The following is a 20526-nucleotide window of genomic DNA, read 5'->3' on the forward strand; positions in this document are numbered from 1 at the left end:
AAAAAATGCATTGAGCTCATATTATTGCCTATAGTGCAGTAAATAGCCTCATTCAATTTCTATGCCTTATTCCCTAATCTCATAACACTTTTCTTCTTAGTTCTTGGAGCAGAGATGTACTTAACAGCATCACTGGGGATATGTGACACAAAAACACTGTGATCTGACCCTCGCACTCTTGGATTGATCTGGACTATTGATGGGCAGAATTGATTTCTTCATTCCCGGTTACAAATTAAAGAAGCTGCTCCTGACAGCTCATCTACCACGACACAAATACAGAAACCATAAATACTGGTGGAGCACTGCGTATGACCTTTGCTATAACACATTTACGATATTTAAGTGTGAGAATGTAGCCTATAGCACCTGCACCACTGTCTTTTCTGTCATCAGTGTCTTTAATTATAACTATATTGCGCTGTATGTAACACCACAAGAAAGGATATACATCTGGATTATTTAAAGACGTTTTATAAAGACTCATTGTGAAGGTGAAATCACGCCACATGAAAACTCCCAACATTTAGAGAAGTGTGCTGCCCTCTGCTGTCCACTACTATTTATTTATTTATTAAAAGTAAAATAATTAGTCTGATTTCCTGCAGAAAAAAAAGGAATACAAATAAATAAAAATAATTGATGTAAATAAAAAATAATTATAAAATGAATAAATCAATATTAGCTGAATTAAAAATTGAGATAGACCTATATTAATGTATGAATGTATTGTTTATCATCAGATAGACCTATTGCTTATTATATTTTTCTTATATAGAGCATTGCATAGTATTCACAGTCTTTTATATAGTACAGTTTGGTGAAGGGAAAATCGGTCCTACATATAGGCCTCATAGAAAAAATATATAAATAAATAATTGGCCATGAAAAAACATATCAGTATATCCGAATGTTAATATTGAGTTTTCAACGGTAAATAAATTTAAGTTTATTTAGTAAATTTTATTAGCAGTAGTAATAAAGTTATGTTTTTATACTAACATCAACACAAATATGGATAATTCTTTAAAGTTATGAACAGATAAAATACATTTAAGAAATTCTCCATTTAAAAATAGCATCTTTATTTGCAAGAAAAGCTGAAAATGGTATCCATAGCCCATTATGACAACAAGTCACCAAGTACAATACAATCTTTACCATCTTTTGCAAAATATAAAGGCAGTTAAAGTGAAAAGGAAAAGGTGTTTAAAATAAAACAAATTAAAAAGTAAACAAACAAACAAACAAAAAAAGTTTAAATGTATAGTATTCAATACTTCTTGCACACTCCCTTAAATAACCAAGGAATACATATGACATCTCAAGTCTTTTTAGTTGAAATGCATGCATTTTAGTTAAGTGAAAAAGTAAAAAGGCACATATGCATTAAAGTGCTGCTCAGAGAAAGGTGAAAAAATTGTACCAGTTTCCCTCTGGATTATTTTCAGGATGTTAAAATTCTATGTTTTATTCATAATTAGGCATTGCAAAGCCATTTATATTTATCTAATAAATACATGTTCATGTAACACACAATTTACTTGGAATTAATTTAAACTTTAAAGTTTACATTAAAGAAAAACTTAATATAGTGTAAACATCAGGAAAACCGTGGCCCATACAGGTGCAGATATATGTAGTTAATTAGGCTGTTCGCTTAATGTGCTACTTGTAATTAAGCACAATACGCAGAGAAGAAGATAGAGGATTTGAAGAGCCAGGATAGGATATCTTTGTGTTCAACATTTTTATACTTAGCAAATAACAGAAAAAGTTGCATAGACTGAATCTTAGCTGAAAATCATAATTCATTGGGGAGGTAGAGAGAGCAGAGCAACATGTTCTGTCCTAAAGCAGGAAACTTTCTGAAAGCCTCCCAGGCATCAGAGAAGATATTGTACTTTAGAAAGACGCGGTACTCTAAAGTTGTGGGCAAGCTGGCGTCACGACTTATGATGTAGATGCCGTCATTATGTAGTGTGCATGACAGGTTCAGACCAGATTTGGATGTGTTCTCCTTGAGCTGTAGCCATTCTCCTGTGGTGACATTGTAGGACTGCACAGTCAGCACATCCTCATTCTCACTGAGCCGCCTCCGCCTTGGCACCATCTCATGAGTGTAACCCCCCACCAGGTAAATGGTGTCCTCCACTGATAGCATCTGTTGCTTACGAATATGTGCAGAACAAGAACGAAACACTGTCCAAGTGTCAGAGCTGGGGCAGTACCGCAAGACATTTGTGTTTCTATCTATCGTAAATAAAAGACAAAAAACATCCCTTTAGTGGAGTGACTAGAGTGCATATTGGACACTGCCTGTTGAAGTTAACAGTACAGTAACATGAAAAAACATTTCCACTTACCTTTTGAGGTATATCCACCCATAACGTAAATCATGCCCTGGCATTCACAGGCAGAAAACTCAGCCAGAGCGTTAGGCATTGAACATACAAATGTCCACCAGTCCTGCTCAGGGCTGTAACACTCTACTGTGCTCAGACACTGACCACCAACAGCATAGAGTTTTCCTTGAACTGCTAAAAGCTTGAAATTTGACCTAAAGAAAGAAGAGAAAATAATCATTATAAACAACACCCCATGGGAGAAACGCAATGTTACTTTTACCTCTTTTGATTTAGTGGAGCAACCTGGTTCCACTCATTCCTAAAGGGATTGTAGCAATGCACTGCAGAGATCTCTTGGCTCCTGTAGCCCCCTCCAATGAACAGGTAGTTGTTCAGGACTGCACAGCCATAACCGTGGACATTGATCATATCTGGCGGCAGGTTGTTCCCCAATGGTTTCCATTTTTGCTCCACCTCTTCATACCTCAGCATAGACCAGGGCTCCTCCTGAATGGGCACTTCTATAGACAGACAGGTGAAGTATCCAATGACCACCAAAGCGGCTGTGCCTTTCATGCGCATCTCCTTGACCTGCTCTCTGACAGCCACGGGCAGACAGCTAAACTCTGATCGCCTGAGCATGGGGTGATAATAGCAGGCCATGTACTTGAGGCACGCAATGCGTAAGTCATGAGCCCCGTACACCTCTGAGAGACTGTACACCTTTACACAGTTCTCCTGCCGGAGCTCAGATGCTAGTTGTTTCAGGATCGGGATAACCTGCAGAAACGTGGCCGTCTCAATCAAGTCTTCCAGAGTCTCATTGACAACCTGCACTTTGGACGTGTTTATAAACTCCATCACCATCTCCAGACCACCGACACTCAGCCCATGCAACTGCACAGAGTTCTCCTTGGACTCTCTCATACCGGAGCTGTACAAAGCTCTGAAATAATCGCTCTTTTCAATTAGTTGTTTCTTGTTGACTTCGTAGATTTTGTCTTCCATAACAATGGCCACTCTCTGGTCCGATGTCATGTTGATCTAACTGGCTAATTTAGTGAAGATTTTATGCTCTGTGCCAGCGTAGAAAAGACTCACCGTTTACACTTTCCCATTGATGTTTACAACCACTCTATAAATGGTAATGGAAACTTTGCTTGAATGAAGAAGCTAAAGCTACCCAGCAGCAGACACTACGGGCAGCCTATTAAATGGCAAACACGAATCATACTTCCACATTGCCCCCTTTAAAACATGCTGCTCTATGTACAGATAAGTAACGTTAAGTATAAAACTAGTCATTTTATTGCCACAGCATTTGTAATCCTTCGCGATCTCGTACTGCTCACAACTTTTGGATTTCGCTTATGACGTAATTTCCGTGTTTGAATTTCGTTGCAGTTTTTGCATAACTGCAATGAGGTCGCCCCCTACTGACAATGGAGTGGAAGTGTTGGTCTCTAGACGTACGTTGAGATTTTTCCATGGGTAGAATATAGAAAGAGCTAAATTATTTGCTATCTAATGTGATAAAATTCGGCCTTGCGAATTATCTATACATTGCAAATCGATCAATGATTTTACTTGCATATGCATAGACTAAAAAACTCTATGCCTATTGCACGATGTACAATTCAATTGCAAATGACAAACGTTTTTAGACTATCCTTTTTTCAATGTCATCAGGACCGGAAGCGCTTTACATATGACTTGACGCGCTGTGGGTGGAGAGCATGGATCTATTAGAGAGAGTGCAGGCCGACGTATCATGACAGTGTTTTTAAATCAGCACTTTCCACTAGGTCCAGTTGATGCTTTCAGCTCCAGTGAACGGACATTTGGCTTTTTGTAATCCGTGGTGAAGATGCAGGCGAGGGCCACCTGGTCCTCCTGTTTTCTTCTCTACATCAGCGCTCATGTTGTAGCGTCCGCGCTCAGGGACCTGCGGGCTTGTGGAGAGGTGAGCGCGCTCTGCTGTTTACCATCAGCTTCATCGCCATCAAATTAATTTTGCATAGCCTGAAGCTATAAAAAAGACAAGGTCGCTAAAATAAACCAGTTTGCATACTCACAACAATGTTGACTAATTAGTTGCTCTGTTCATTTATAGCCTATTGAAGTGCGACTGATGGTGAGTTTAGGCTATTGCTACGCTGGGCTCCATCTTTTACTTGCTCAACCGTCGTCTAAGCTTAAGTAGATCGTCTCTTTATTGTGCTGATCGGTACAATAAAGATGGCTGTTGATGACTATTAGTTATTTTTTACAGCCTACTTCTCTTGGGACTAGGCTGCCATTTAGAGCCACATCTCAATAACAATAATAGCCTATGACTAAAAATTAATAATGAACATAGAGACTTATGGGATATCTCAGTAGCCATTCTATTGACATATCCCATAAGTAATATGTATTCAGTTGTAATCATACAGAATAGGTAGGTCTATGCCTATTTGTTGAAGAGACCTCCTCGTGTGTCATTTAGGCCTACAACCTAGATTTATTCAGGCTTTGGACTAAAGCAAAGACCACACTGTTTGTGATGTCTCACACGTCTGAATTTTGTCTTCCCACTAGGTCTGTGTGAAATGTCTTTTAGCCCATAACCTCTGCTGACTCCTGCGGTGAGCCCACCTCAGACCCTCTCTTTCTGCTCATCAGTCTCCATGACAACCGGAGCATGTCACTGGGGAGACTAGCACAGAGGATTAGCCTGTGTCTTTTTTATCAGTATCACCTTTTCCCCGCTGTCAACGCAGTAACCGGCCCTAGACTATTGCCCATGTCTTACCAAACACACAGGCAGGTGACGGTGGTTACACAAATGAGGCTGTTTAAACGCTAGATCATGGCCTGTGTTTTCATGGAGGAGAGAGGGACACATGAATAGCAATGTTTGTTGCTGGGCTCGTTAATTAGCCACATAGAGGACGTGCTTATCTACAGTACATATGTGACCACTTATGACTAAAGGTCTTTCTTGTAACAAATCACAGGACAATTTAGCTGTGTTTCATTTAATTGGGGGGCATTACTATTTATCTGATCTGCTGTGGCCCTGTACTGCTTGTACTGCCTAAGTGACTCAGGAAGGACACAGAACACAAGAACAAATTAAGTAGCTTTGATTTTGTAAATTGTAGTCTAATATTTTGCTGCTGTACTGTGCTGTATTAACATCAATTCTCCTGCAATGGGGCAAATAAATAGTTTTCTTATGTTATCTAAATTCGATTATGATCAGCTTTGTATTCTTTTGGAAATGTCTATGCTGTTAGAATGCAAATGCAGGTGAAATGACACAATGGTAATAGGGTCTTTGTAAAGTAACAGTGGCTCTGGTGCTCTACTGCACTAATGGGCCATTAGCAGTCGTTGACTTGGCATTCAGGGTCACCAATCATGTGTGTTCACTGCAAATACATAATTTTTTTTTTGTGCAACCTGTATTTGTTTTTATATGGCTGCTGGCCACATCATATGTGTTCAGAACGGTCTTCAGCTGTTTCTATAGTTCTATAGTATATTTGTAAACGCAAAACCATCATGTGCACCCTAATCGTTTATTGATGTTTTATTGGCATGTGTGCAGGCAGACTACGTCTACCAGTACACAGAGTGTGACAGCACCGGTTCACGATGGAGAGTGGCCATCCCCCTCAGACCAGGGTCCTGCTCATTCTTACCACCTCCCAACAGGGGAACTGACTGCTGTTAGTCTTTTACTATGAATGTTTGGGTTCATTATTGTTAATGTGCATAGCTCATTGATTTCCTGTTGCCATAGCGTTCTCATGCCCAGCTGGCATGTATCTGGAGATGTCCACACAGCAGTGCACACCATGTGCTGCTGGCTCATACTCACTCGGCAGCGGACTTCGGTTTGACCAGTGGGATGCCATTCCTGCAGGCTTCACCAGCATGGCCAGCTTCCTAGATACAAGTCCCTCTGGAGAGGACATTCAAACCTGTAACAGGTGACAATTACAACAGCGCACTGAAAGCAATAATATTGTGTTTTACTCTGTAGCAGGTAAATCATATTACATGAAAACTATATGAATATGTGTTTCTGCTGTTTTTTTATGCAGCTCATCGTGGACGCCACAAGGGGTGTATCTGGAGTCCAATAGAGATGAGTGTACAGTGTCTCTGGTTTACGCTGTCCACTTAGAAAAACAAGGCTCTGTTTCATTCACATACCAGTACCCAGACAACAACATATTCTTTGAGTTTTATGTAAGTTTTACTATATATATATATATATATATATATATATATATATATATATATATATATATATATATATATATATATATATATATATATATATATATATTTATTTATTTATTTATTTATTTATTTATTTTTTATTTTCTTTTAACAGTGTGTAACATGGTATTTTATTCACCATTTTCATTTATTATTCAACTATTGTTATTTGACCAAATGTAAAAATGTTAAGCTATGCTGTGTTTTTGTATCTAGGTGCAAAATGAGCAATGTCAGGAAATGGCTCAGAACGATGACCAGAAGTGGATTAAAGTCACAAGCAATGGAGAATGGGGCACACACACAGTGAGTACACAGTGTACATGTTGACATTGTTATGTGTGGGTCGGTATGCCAATATAATAGCTAGAAAAAAAGTAACCTGGCCCATGCCAGACTGATGATAAGCTCCACAATAGCATACATTTCATATTAGTTCTGTTGTAATTTCAGGTGAATTTGAAGACGGGTACAAACATCCTTTACTGGAGAACAACTGGGATACTAGTCGGAGGAAAAAAAGTAAAACCTGTTTTGCTTAAAAACATCCAAATAGAAGGTAAGATTGGGGTTAACTTAAAGCTTTACAGCTTTAAGTTACGTCGCCATCTTGATTGCCTTTGTATATAATTTCAGGAGTGGCTTACACATCTGAGTGTTTCCCATGTCGCCCTGGATGGTTCAATGAAGCTCCGGGCTCCTCAACCTGTCAGCCCTGTCCCAGTAACACCTACTCCATGAAAGGATCTTCCTCCTGTACCCCCTGCCCTGAAAATTATTACTCACGTATGTACTCATAAACTGTATCAGCTATCAGTTATTTTATGATGAATTAATTACTAATTTATTTAGGCCTGTCTATTTTTGTGCCTGTAGATGAAGGATGGGCAAAATGTAGAGTGAGGCCACCATGTTCAGAGAAGGACTTCTTTCAGATCCATACAGCATGTGACAGTGAAGGAAAGGTAAGTAACACACCTGTTGAAATTCCTATACAGTAAGTAAGTATGCATAACAATATATAACTTTTTTATGGTTCATGTTACAGACACAAGTGGTATATCGCTGGTTGGAGCCAAAAATTTGTATTGAGAACATCACTGGGGCAGTAAAACTGCCAACCACTGGACAACGTGAGCCCTGTCCTCCATGCAACCCCGGCTACTACAATAGCAACGACTCTACCTGTCTGCCCTGCCCACCGGGTTCACAGTCTGATGGCACTTATGGTGAACTGCTTTCTTTTCTTCTAACACAAAAATAATCTCACTTTAATGTCTCATGTTTGTTACAACATTTGTCTGTGATAGTTTGCAAAAAGTGCCCTGCAGGTACAGAGCCAGTCCTGGGCTATGAGTATAAATGGTGGAATGTGCTGCCACCCAACATGAAGACGTCCTGCTTCAATGTAGGGAACTCTAATTGTGATGACATGAACGGTGAGTGTCATATGTGCTATGAAAATTCAAATACTACATAAAAAGAATAACTGCTATAGTTACAATTACTTGAACCTGTACATCAGTTAGATCAGAGTATCGTAATCACTTCGACCTTGGGGCTTATTCACATATTAAATGTATTATATTCAATTACTTGTGCAGCACTCAAGAAAGTGCTCGGGCCCTATCATGGCCAGCATCTAAGGTTGAGAATCTCTAGGACATTTGTCCCTTTTTTTACCATTGCTTAATTTCTCTCAGGTAAAAGTGAAAATTGAATCATAAAGGGAAAAACAACTAAATCAATAATAATTTGAATCTGGACTACTTTCATCAAATGCTTTTTTATTTTTGTTGTGTAAATGTAAATAAAAACATTCATTATGCCTTGGATTAAACAACAGGAATATAATTTTGTTCAATTAGTTTCATTTACTGATCAAGCTGTTCTCCTGGCTTATTTTAGGATGGGAAGTAGCAGGAGACCACATTCGCAGCGGAGCAGGAAGTTCTGATAATGACTATCTAATACTCAGTTTGCATGTGCCCGGTTTTAAGTAAGTTCCTCTACTTGTTGTTTAGTATAACCTAAGAATTAAGATTACTAAAACATTTGCTTGGTCATCACATTATTCAAATATTGTTTTTACAGGGTCCCAGCATCGCTTTCAGGGATGACTGGAGGCGAATTTGGTCGGATAACCTTTGAGTTTGAAACCCTTTGCACGGCTGACTGTGAACTTTACTTCATGATGGTGTGCTCCCCTTGATTTACACTTTGTATTCCTTGTAGTATATTTTTTATAAGTAACATCGCAAGCTTAATTCTGCTGTAGGATGTTAACCGCAAAAGCACCACAGTGGTTGAGTCCTGGGAGGGCAGTAAAGTGAGGCAGACCTATTCACATGTCATGACCAAGAATGCTTCAGTCACATACACCTGGGCGTTTCAGAGGACCAACCACGCTCAAGATGTGTGTATTGAAAAGCCTCTTTTGTTTTATTTAATCTAGTTGCTGCTAAGTTGTGATGAATACACCTTACACTGAGTAACTGTATTACTTCTGTGCAGATGCGTCTCTATGTGGGTGATATGGTGAAGCTTTACTCCATCAGTGTAACCAATGTCCTGGATGGAGTAGCATCGGCATGTCGAGCCTGTGCCCTAATTCCCCATAACTCACTTCAGGCTGGGTCTTCCTGTGTGCCCTGTCCTGCTGGGTATTACATTGACAGAGACACAAACCGATGTCTGGAGTGTCCACCCAACACTTATTTAGCAGGCCGTCACACCTATGGCCAGGACACCTGCGTTGCTTGTGGCCCTGGAAGTATGAGCAATAAGGTAATCTGGTAATAGTGCAAATGCACTAATATGTTGTAATTTTTTCTTTATCTAATTTAATTTTGATTTTTAGGAACATTCTCGTTGCTTTAGCAACTGTTCATTCACCCACACAGAGCATAACCGCACCTTGATCTTTGACTTCAGTGCTATGAGCAATGTGGCTTCTCTGACCATCGGTCCAAGCTTCACATCTAAAGGCACCAAGTACCTCCACCTATTTAACATCAGCCTCTGTGGCAACGAGGTATATGGCATTACTAGTATACAGTGTTACTTTAGAGTTAAAGGTTCACTATGTAACTGTTCTGGTGGAGGGTCTACTACCTGCTTGCCCCTATGGAGATGATATTGCTTTGCCTGGAATAGTCCACAGTTTGCCTTGCGTTTATTCAATTGCAGGTGTGTTTGATGCTGTAGTATTTGAAAAACATTCTTGCTGCAAGCCAGGTCATCTTTCCACAGAGCTGACCTGTAATTCTGGTGGTGTCACCTGCTTGTCTTTATGGGCATAGATACATTTAAGGCCATACTGTGGAACACTCCAGGTAAAGCAACATTATCTTCATGGAGATAAGCAGGCAGCAGGCTCTCCTCCAGAAAGGTTACAGAGTGCACTTTTAAATCAATACATAAAATTAAATAAATACTTAGGTCTGCACATTAACGGGACCTTTAAATCTTGTAACTACGCACTAATCCTTTGTGTGCTCTTCCATATCTGTATTGCAGGGCAGAAGAGCGGCAGAATGCACAGATAATGTCACAGATGTGTCAAACAAAGACAGCCAGAGTGACTCCACTCAGTTCATCAGCTCAGTGGATAGTTTCATCTGTCAATCAACCATCATCCCAGCTGACGGGCGGGGCTTTAGACAGGCCATTTCCTCTCAATCCATCAGCCTCGCAGAGACTTTTCTTGGTATAATTAACAATCGGTCAATTTGTTCATGGATATGTGTAAATAAATATATTTACATTCTTCATTTTTATTGTTTCAGGAGTGACAGTTGATACAGTCTTTGATGGAGTAAATGCAAAACCTGATTTATTTCCGGAAAATACAAGGGATATACCCGATATAAATTTTTACTACAGGTACATTTCACTATATTGGTTTTGGATATAGTTGATAGTTGTTTTTGTTTTGCTTATATACTCTTTATACACCCCACAGATCAAACCAACCAACAGCTTCATGTGAAAAGGGTCGCAGTTCAGTCATTACTGTTCGCTGTAACCCAGATATGTCAGAACGTGGCGAGCTCAGTGTACCCAGGTGAACAATAATATGTTTTTACATCTCTTTTGTCAGATAAATACCAGGGATGTAATCAACAACATCAATAATGTTCTGTTTAATTCATCATCATAGACTTGCTGTTGACTTGGAAAACCTTATTGTTTGTCCAGCTCTTGTCCAGCAGGCACTTGTGATGGATGCACTTTTCATTTCCTGTGGGAAAGCACTGGAGCATGTCCCCGCTGCACTGAGGATGACTACCACCACATCGAGGGTGTATGCAAAGGTGGCATCCAGGTACAGTGGCCCCTATAGTCAGGGGAATATCCCACCAACACATAATATGGAAATACTGTATTTGTGGTTTCAGGAAATCATCTACATGTGGAACGAGCCAAAGGTGTGCACCAAAGGTGTGTCACTGCCCCCAAGAGGCTCCGCCCACTGTGAGGCCATAGCACTGTGGCTCAAGGTTGGGGTTGGAGGAGGAGCTTTCGTAGCTGTGTTGCTCATCTCTCTTACGTGCTATTTCTGGAAGAAAAACAAGAGGTTAGTCAGTGGCAGTCAGTTAGTCAGTGGCACCAGTTTGCTTTTTTAAGACATAGACCACAGTCAGGACAAAAATGGTGTATAATAATCATTGTCTACTGTACAGCACATTGTGTTTAATGTCATGGTCAATGTGTGTTTTTTTATGGTTTTGTAGACTCGAATACAAGTACTCTCGTTTAGTGATGTCTGCAAATAAGGAGTGTGAGCTCCCTGCTGCAGACAGCTGTGCACTGGATGAAGGGGAAGAACAAGATGATGATGTTGTCTATGCCAAAAAGCCAACGCTGCTAGGAAAACTCAGATCTATTGCCAACAAGGTGTGCTTTTTGTTCTGTAGACATTTTGCATCAATGTGTCAATTCTGATCTTTCACAGTCTTACATTTTAGCAAATGGATGGGGAGAGCAGTGAGTCTGTACAGTTGAATTCCTCTCAGTCGGACCAATGGGTGCTTGGATGAACATGAATGAAGATGAGAGAGAAATCATGAGAACCAGCTACTGAGCGGCCCTTTTCACATCCTCCTGTCTGGAGAGTACAGAGACCCCACATTGGACTGGACTCTTACTGGAGGCAAAGAAACTTACAGCAGTCACTTTTTATCTTTAACCAGGATTTGTTCCTGGGGTGATGCCATGGATGCTGTTGGACAGCACTGAAAGGACATGCTTTTCTCATTTTTGTACATTTTGTATCTTATGTGATATGTTTTGTTTGGAGTCTTGTATTTATATCAATGTTCAAATAAATAGTCTTTAATAAAATAAACTACTTTGGCATTTCAGGCCCTCTCCAACTGATCATTTATTTGAATAGTTAATGTTAGGTCAGAATTGCTAATTGTGAAGTGTGTTCTTCGACGTTATAACCATAGACCATAGGACAGTAATAGCATATCATTGGTACAGCCTGCAGATCCATTAACAAAAGGACACCGTAACACTGTTCCTTTTAAAGAACAGTATGGGTACCAACAATATGATAACTTACTTAAAGGTAAACAATTGAACAGACATATTCTATTGCAATGTTATACTAATTTTGCGCAAAAGCAGCGCACTTCATGGACACGCCTCCATGTCCTCGCGGAGCTCCGCCCTCTCCAAAGAAAATACTCTCCTCCTCTCCTCGGTCATCGACGCAACTTCAAAGCCTTGTTCAGACTTTACCAGAACTGAGCGTATGTTTTCCCACTGACCGATAAGGTGGGACGGAGTAGCGGTGGTCGGCATGTGAAAGTCCCTGCAGCTCTAAGTCGAGTCCGGAGCGAAATCTAACGAGAGTGGATGACTTTGTAGCTAGCGGTAGGAAACTCTTTTTTTTTCTCTCCCTCTCCCTCTCTCTCACTTCCGAGGGCATGAGCGGCTGGAAAAACAATCACGGCCTGTGCGCACATTAAGGCACTCTGTGGAGCTGTTAACTTGCAGCACAGTTCATATGGGAGCGCACAGTTGAAAAAAGACGTAAATATGTCTGTGATTGGGAAAAGTTTGGAGATTTCGGATGAAGTTCACCATAGTGACGTCACCTCCAGTTGGACATGCATCGTTCATCCTTCTGTAATAGGACATTAGAAGCATGGTCATGTAGGCATGCTTTTGTGGCCCACCAGCAGACAAATTATTTTCTGAAATTGCAGCCTAAAGATTATTAGATCAACGAGAAACATGGTAGATTAACATTGTTCTTGGTCTAGGCTATGAATTTCGCAGTAACCACCTCTCCTACAGTCTATTTGCACGTGAGGCTAATAGCTTCCAGTTGCATAACCTATAAGTATTGTTTGAATTGCATTGAACTAACTTTATAAAGTGTGTTTTCCATTTTACCTAGACTAATATCTGCCATCTCAGCAGCTCCTCTCATTTTCAAGTGGGTAAGTTCATAACCTACCTTCATAGACCTACTATTATAGGCTACTGTGATATCTTTGATATATGATCTGAATGATGGTCTTTTTTTTTCTTTTAACTTTTTATACAGTTCCCTCCAACTTTTTATATTGTTTCCTTTTCCTCCAAAGCCCTTCTGGTTTCAAGTCATGGCTCGTGGCTGCGTTTGCTGTGTGAAATATATGCTCTTTCTCTTCAACCTGCTCTTTTGGGTAATTTTTTAATGTTGTAAAAATCAGAATACTAAAACAATCTTTAAATAAACAAGGAAGAATAAGAATCTGAGTGTCCTGTGTATATTTTAGCTGGGTGGCTGTGGGCTGCTGGGTGTTGGCGTGTGGCTGTCTGTGTCCCAGGGCAGCTTCGCCACACTCTCACCTTCGTTCCCCTCGCTTTCAGCCGCCAACCTGATCATCACCCTGGGCACTGTGGTTATGATTACAGGCTTTCTTGGATGTCTAGGGGCCATTAAGGAAAATAAATGCCTGCTTCTCAGTGTGAGTTTTGGAAACATTATAATACTTTCTTGTCATCATGAAAATTGTTTATTAGTTGTTTGCTCTTTAAAGATGCACAATGTAGCTGCTCTAGTGTTTTTCTCCATGGAGGTGCTTTGCTGTATGACTGGCATGATATTTATTCAATTGCAGGTGTTTATTGTTACAAAAAAATACTTTGAATAACACGCATTCTATTGTGAGCAGGCTCACCCCTCTACAAATTTTACCTGCAACTTGGTCTGGTGGCACCTGCTTGACTCCATGGAGATACACAAGTTTAATGCCATACTGTGAAAAATTCCAGGCAAAGCAATAACATCTCCATGTAGACAAACACATAGCAGACCTTCCATCAGGAAAGTTACATGCTGCACCTTAAACTGAATGCAAGTAATTTTATGTTTGTTTTTTTATACAGTTTTTCATTGTGCTTTTGATTATCCTATTTGCTGAACTTGTCCTACTCATTTTGTTCTTCGTCTACACGGATAAGGTAGGACAGTGTCACCCAGTCAGCTTACCATCTCTACATTTTGAGTAGTGAAGTGGTTAAAATAACTATTGCTATCCTATATGCTATCTCCAGGTCAGTGAAAATGCCAAGAAAGACCTAAAAGAAGGACTGGTTCTCTACAACACAGACAATAATGCTGGCCTGAGGGATGCCTGGAATGCCATACAGGGAGAGGTATAATGTCATGGCAGTATACAGTATATGCAAAAATAAAAGTTCTTTATGTGAACAAGCTGCTATTTCTAACAGTGGAGATGCTGTGGAGTGATGGGGCACACTGACTGGTACACTGCACTTCAAGTCAACCAAGTTCCTGATCGTTGCTGCCAGCATGTCTTTCCTGGCTGTGGGCGCAATACTTCCAATGCTTTTTGGACAAGGGTCTGTCTGTCCTTATTTAACATTAATAATCACTTTTATTTGATTAATTGCACAGACCTAGTTACTATTTTATTACATTTTTGTTATATAGTTACACTATGTAACAAAGAATATTAAATACTAATCTGAAGCTTGTTTGCTTTCAGGGTTGCTATGAGAAGGTGGAGGAGTGGTTAGATGACAACAAGCACCTTTTGGGAACGATTGCAATGTGTGTGTTGGTCATACAGGTAAGTGCTAATTTAAAGGCTACAGTACTGGTAGAAAGAGACAAGCACATCTGAGGCAAACATTCAGCCACAGACTAGAGTGATTATGTCAACATTTTAAAGAGTCTCAGGTCAAAGTCTTCACTGAGACCTTTAGGAGTCAGGGATCCGAGATTATAGATTCAGAATGCTTCTACTTTCAACAGAATGAAATTCTATTGAAATTCTTCCTGTGACTCTCTTAAATGTTATTATCATCACTCTAGTCTGTGGTTGTATGTGTGCCTCCAGTATTGCTCATTACTAATATTGTGCTCTTCTGTTTTTTTAACATTTGTATATTAACTGCATATAATGTAAATATATTTGTCTGTGGCAAACTAATACACCACTTTAACAATATTTGTGAACACCTGTTTACACTATCTTTTGTAGGATTTCATCGAACAAATGTAATCTCATAATTTATTTCAAACTGTCATTTGTATTCATTAGCTTTCCTGTCACATGATTGGTCAGGTGACTTTCTGGGCTTGTATGTAACAGGTGTGAAAATGAATCCTTCATATCTGAATAAGGGCTTGACCCCAAAACGTCTCATTGTGGTGCTATTAAAATTTAAAAGCTACTAAAATTTAAAAATAGCACTCAAAGTTACACTAGTTACATAGCAAAATGTACCTAAAACATACATAGATATTACAAGAACTAAATATACAATAATACTAATATAATTCATCATTATACAACCTGTGTTACAAATGTTTACTTTTTAAAATTTAGTTTAAAATTTTCCTTGCTTTGATCCAACATGTCTATTTTAGTTTTGATATATGGTTTTGTTCCCTCAGCTCCTTGGAATGGCATTTTCAATGACACTATACCAACAGATTCACAGAGCAGGAAAGAAGTACGAAGCTTAGATGGAGTTTTTGTTACTTATTATGGTATAAAATATGCATATTGTCATAAAAAGCATATCATCTTTCCTGCACTGCAAGGTTTCTGTTGAGCTCACATTTAGTTCATAATATGGCATATATTTGTGTAGTGTTGCATTGTTTTGCTCATCTGTTATGAGTTAGCTTTACTGTATATTTTTGTAATAGTTTTTTCGTGTTCTTGTTGTGACCTGTGGATTTCATTTATGAACATACCATTATTTTCAATAAAAACAAAGCACTGTAAGAGCATTTGTTCAAATTTATTACAGCATATGACCGACTGATTGATTGCTTCAGGTGTTTCATGCCATTTAAGGAAGTTGCAGTTCAGATGTGTTGCTTCTACAGTGACAGAAACTCAACTTAAGAGATAAGGGTAGGACAGAAAGGAAATTACATTTTTGCAAAAAAAAAAAAAAAAAAAGATGATCAATCTATTTTCTTCCACTATAACCGGGCTAGGCCGCAGAGCCTATTATTAATCAATAAGAGTGAAATTAATTTTAATAGAATCTTTGCTCTCATCATAAGTCCATGGTTCGGTCATTGTCATAGATGATGTTGCCTTTGATGACAACATAACGGATAAGCTCTTGATGTCCTCCCAGTTGGTAAATCAGATGCTCCCAGCTGCATTTAAGACACTGATTACTCCATTGCCAAGATCAGTAAAATATCTAATTTCAAACATTTATTACCGTATTGTACTGAGAATCAGTAAGTCTCCATCTTTGTTGACTTCTAAAGAGCCATGTGTACTGGAGCATCCAAGGGCATAGGCTGCATTTATGGTTGCAGCAGCTAAAGCCTCAGACATGGACATCCGCATATTAACACAGGCCAGGTGCATGACTATGGGCTGACAGCAAGTATAGGCAGTAACATTTAAGTTTTGTTCAACAATGGATTTCTTTAAAATATGTCAGACCCACTCACCATAGAGCAGCAGTACGCGTTGGGGTTGAAGTCACTGCCAAGAGCAACAATGACTCCAGCCTTCAGCATGTCTCTGGCTCGGGGTTGAGGAAGTCTGGGTGAGGGGGGTGATATACTGACTGATATAGTGAAATATGGCACAATTTGCAAGCTTCTAAATACTAGGTTTACCTCAGAATATAAGCTGTGGTTGGTAGAAGGATGGCAGCTGTTTTTGCCTTTGCCATAGCATCAATGCCCTCATCTGTGACCTCCTCCAGGTGACTAATGGCCAGTGCTCCAAGCTGTGCTCCCAACTAAAATGTACATTCCCATGATGCAAATACACAGTTTACAAGCAAATGATTAAAATAGTACCTGAGCAGAGTTCATGGGGTGTAGTTCATCTCCATGAAAATTAATGTTAAGGCCCATGTCTTTGCCAGCTTGCAAAATGGCTTTTGTGGAACTTAAGTCAAACACTCCTTTCTCACAAAAAACATCAATGTTGTCGACTTGGATGGCTCCGGTTTCCATGCACTCTTTCAGTTTAGGAAGCTGCACCTGCAAAATGTCTTCAGTAGCCTCAGCAACAGTTTTTCCTCTGAATAAATGAAAAAAATAATATACAAATTCAAGATTAGACGGATGAAAGTGAAAAAAAAAAAGCAAATATCAGGTAAGCACACTTTTAGCAATCAACACATAACACAACAAACTGAGGATGGTTCTCACTTTGGCACTGCATGTGCACCACAGTAGGTTGAGGAGATATTTATTGGTAGGGTGTGCCTTGCTGTCTCAATCACCTCCAGCATCTTCAGCTCAGTTTGCAGGTCTAAGCCATAGCCACTCTTGCACTCCACCAGAGTGGTTCCTGTCTGCAGCATTCTCTTTAGTCTATTGCTCAGAGAGGCCACAAGTTTAGAGGCATCTGCGGCTCGAGTATGCTCCACAGTAAAATGTATTCCTCCTCCAGCACGATGGACATCCATGTAAGTAGCTCCAGCCAACTGCAAGATCACCGCTTTTTATTAACTTTCTTTAAAACCAAACATAGCCATTTCAAACTAAAAGCAGCTGAAAACACTTATGTTAAGAAATGTTTTGGTTAACTGAGTCCTATTATCCCCTTTTACTTTGTTCATTTGGTGTACGTGCTTTCTGTAAAGCACTATATAAATAAAGTTTACTTACTTACAAAGGACTTTTCAAATTACCTTCATTGCAAATTCATGCACTCTGTCACCAGCCCAAACAGGATGAGTGTGTGCATCAACCAACCCTGAAACATTTTGCATGTTTGATACTTTCTATATTCACTAACATATGCAATGTTAACTATATAAACTCACCAGGCAGAACACACATTCCGGTTGCATCAATCACCTTATCAAAAGAGGCTTCTGAATAGTTAACTTTGATTGTATCAGCACTCCCTACAGCTTCTATTCGTCCATCTCTTTGAAAATGGTAAAGGTAAGCTTAAAGTTTTAAACAAATAGCCACAAAATTGCATTAGAAGGACATAGTATCAATATTTCATCACTTACCTCCCTACAATGATGCTTCCATTTTCAATTATCTTAAGATCTTGCATTCCATCACTTGTTAAGTACTTTTCTCCACTGTTGCAGATCAAAATCAATTGCTTTGCATTTTTCACCAACAACTTATAATTATTTGCCATTTTTACTCATACAAGGTCTGCAACTTTATTGTTAAATGGTTTAACCAACAGTCGGGGGAACCAGCAAATATTTGCCCAGGAGAGCTGAGCAGGGTGTAAAGTACACTGTGGGTGGAGCTGCAGATGATTTATTTTGTATATTGTACTAAAAAACAAACACATTTTAAGAAAAGGTTCCGATATTGATTTATTGTTTGGTCTTTACAAAGGTAGAACATAAAATTGGCCTCACATATGTAAAATACAAAAATGTAAAAAGGAAACTCTAAAGTCCAGGCGATCATTTGTTTCACATGGTGAAAACACAAGCTCACACACAAACTCTGACAGAAGCAAGGAGAAACTAGGCCAAATCTTCAGACATCACTCTCTCATCTCTCCATCTTCCTCCTCTTCCTCCACACCTCTGATGTATAGGACATTATTACACCTGTGTGAACACATCACATAATATAAACACAGTGATCTAAATTTTACTACAGCCCTGTAGTGGCTCTATATTGTCCAAGTTTAATAATCAATTTCCAAATTTTTTTACCTTGAGTTTAATTTACAACATACCTAATTAGCACTTCTCCCAGATGTCCCGCCAATGCTCCATCCACATATTCTTCTGTGTTTGCAAGCTGCCCAAACAAAAAGTTTGAATTAAGGCTTAAAATTATAATGTAATACATCATTAGATTATCACTAAGAAAATAAGTCAGCTCTGCTAAGACAAAGCGTACGTCTCATATTTACTCACCTGCATGTTCATGTATCCATCCACAGATACCAGATATCCTTTATACTCCATGCCCCACTTCAGCTTCACCATCACTGGTTTTCCCGTCAGGCCGTTGAGGAAAGGTTTGGGATTGAGCGGTAAACTCTATAGAGGAAGGGGTCAGTGTTACCAAGTGAGTGTTTGTTAGTTATATCCACTATCTATATCGATAAACGCATTTCAAAGAAAAATCATACTCCAAGTACCCAAAGAGTTAGCAAATATGTATATACACAATGTATACAAAGAGTTTTGCACAAGATATCTATTGGTTTTGCAGAACAAACAGTATGAATAAAATCCTTCAAACGCAACACAGCCAGTGCAACTAAAGTCGACGATTTATAGTCAAAACATGTAGTATTATTTGTTCAAATGGGAGAACTTCATTCATTCCTGTCATATGATGGATGAAAAGCTAACTAGCTAATAGTGCATTTACTTCATGCGTTTATAATATAAATACATAAATATCGTGCCGTTTCTTTTAAGCAATAGAAAAATATACTCACCATCTTTTAGCAAAATGTATAAAGTTATAAATGGAAAGATACAGGATATTCGTTAGAAAAACGTCTGTTTCACAAAAGAGTACACGCTTTGCCGTCGAACCGGAAGCAAAATATTTTGACCTTAAAGAGCGCGCTTCTTGTGGTGCAGCTCCATCTAGTGGCATGGTCTTTATGCAGCATTTACAGTAAAAGTGTAATAGACATGATTCTAACTAAGTAACCTAACCTAAACTCTTACCGTGGCCATGCATCATTTTGTTAACAAATTACAATTACTACTTTTCTGCCTATGGCCAAATAACAATAGCCCACTTTTACTTTAGACTTAATCGAAATCTATCATAATGGGGCAATCAACTGGCAGGCAACTATTAGCATATTAAACTACTTTTTTGTTGGCATTCAGGTTTCCTGGTGAATTAACTTAAAAAATATAATACCTTTTGAAATCCTCATCATAACAGACATTTTGGTGTGAACTAGTCCAAGAAGGACCTGGCAGTAACAAAAGTTCCAAGACTAGACCTCAGTGGGGCAAGGGTTGGGTACAATTTTGACAAGCTGACTATTCTTGAACCATAAAACAGACTCATACATTTTATAGACAACTTGTTTGAGCAAAGCTATCAAGTATTTTCTATACCTTTTTGATAGGCTACCAGTAGCAACTGAATATTTTTTAATGAAAAGTCTGGTTTAAGAAAAGCAGACAGACTTAGGTCTATTTGACAAGTTCAGACTTGATGATTCTACATAAAACATTTACTGCAGTAAAAGAATTTCTCAGAAAAAAAAAAATCCTCAGAAATTGCTCGAGAGCTTTCTTTGAATATTTGGAATTCTCTCTCAGTTACATCATTTAGGTCATTTTCTTCACTCTCGACTTGAGTTACCTGTGCACAACTGGCCTATATTTAAATCAGCAACTGTGTCAGTTGAGGTACTGTGATGATATGGTGCATGTAGCCTACTTAAGGTAATAAAGGGGACCATCAATC

The 20526-nt window shown here is 39.0% G+C and overlaps 5 protein-coding genes across 6 annotated transcripts; 2 read left to right on the plus strand and 3 right to left on the minus strand.

Annotated features, from left to right (window-relative positions):
* Positions 1-1065: 1065 nt before the first annotated feature.
* Positions 1066-4090, minus strand: klhl42 (kelch-like family, member 42). Its single transcript, XM_033990320.2, has 3 exons — positions 2629-4090; positions 2367-2560; positions 1066-2253 (listed from the first exon to the last, which is right to left on the minus strand). The coding sequence occupies exons 1-3, from the start codon at positions 3384-3386 to the stop codon at positions 1805-1807; spliced, it is 1401 nt and encodes a 466-aa protein (XP_033846211.1). The 5' UTR covers positions 3387-4090; the 3' UTR covers positions 1066-1804.
* On the plus strand, positions 4055-11988 carry elapor2b (endosome-lysosome associated apoptosis and autophagy regulator family member 2b). Its single transcript, XM_033990277.2, has 22 exons — positions 4055-4311; positions 5944-6064; positions 6139-6328; positions 6443-6590; positions 6840-6929; positions 7077-7182; positions 7260-7409; positions 7500-7588; positions 7672-7852; positions 7934-8062; positions 8532-8622; positions 8718-8820; positions 8902-9039; positions 9138-9410; positions 9484-9657; positions 10143-10332; positions 10412-10508; positions 10588-10689; positions 10824-10950; positions 11024-11202; positions 11360-11522; positions 11594-11988. Exons 1-22 carry the CDS (start codon positions 4216-4218, stop codon positions 11663-11665), a joined length of 3009 nt encoding a protein of 1002 aa, XP_033846168.1. The 5' UTR covers positions 4055-4215; the 3' UTR covers positions 11666-11988.
* A 339-nt stretch (positions 11989-12327) lies between these two features.
* On the plus strand, positions 12328-15676 carry LOC117392233 (tetraspanin-9). 2 transcript variants are annotated; one of them, XM_055231708.1, is made up of 9 exons: positions 12328-12509; positions 13039-13081; positions 13189-13309; positions 13403-13594; positions 14016-14090; positions 14184-14285; positions 14361-14492; positions 14639-14722; positions 15553-15676. In XM_055231708.1, exons 3-9 carry the CDS (start codon positions 13247-13249, stop codon positions 15622-15624), a joined length of 720 nt encoding a protein of 239 aa, XP_055087683.1. In that variant the 5' UTR covers positions 12328-12509; positions 13039-13081; positions 13189-13246; the 3' UTR covers positions 15625-15676. The 2 variants fall into 2 exon arrangements, with proteins under 2 accessions (XP_055087683.1, XP_033846155.1); XM_033990264.2 differs by having other exon boundaries at positions 13229-13309.
* A 444-nt stretch (positions 15677-16120) lies between these two features.
* amdhd1 (amidohydrolase domain containing 1) lies at positions 16121-18325 on the minus strand. The gene is made up of 9 exons (XM_033990147.2): positions 18114-18325; positions 17916-18022; positions 17781-17845; positions 17296-17573; positions 16939-17164; positions 16753-16877; positions 16582-16675; positions 16344-16504; positions 16121-16275 (listed from the first exon to the last, which is right to left on the minus strand). The coding sequence occupies exons 1-9, from the start codon at positions 18248-18250 to the stop codon at positions 16170-16172; spliced, it is 1299 nt and encodes a 432-aa protein (XP_033846038.1). The 5' UTR covers positions 18251-18325; the 3' UTR covers positions 16121-16169.
* An 86-nt stretch (positions 18326-18411) lies between these two features.
* Positions 18412-19625, minus strand: snrpf (small nuclear ribonucleoprotein polypeptide F). Its single transcript, XM_033990148.2, has 4 exons — positions 19529-19625; positions 18996-19121; positions 18812-18876; positions 18412-18680 (listed from the first exon to the last, which is right to left on the minus strand). Exons 1-4 carry the CDS (start codon positions 19529-19531, stop codon positions 18614-18616), a joined length of 261 nt encoding a protein of 86 aa, XP_033846039.1. The 5' UTR covers positions 19532-19625; the 3' UTR covers positions 18412-18613.
* Between the last annotated feature and the right edge of the window lie 901 nt (positions 19626-20526).

This window comes from Periophthalmus magnuspinnatus, chromosome 23 (genome assembly GCF_009829125.3).
Source record: "Periophthalmus magnuspinnatus isolate fPerMag1 chromosome 23, fPerMag1.2.pri, whole genome shotgun sequence".
Lineage (NCBI taxonomy): Eukaryota > Metazoa > Chordata > Actinopteri > Gobiiformes > Gobiidae > Periophthalmus > Periophthalmus magnuspinnatus.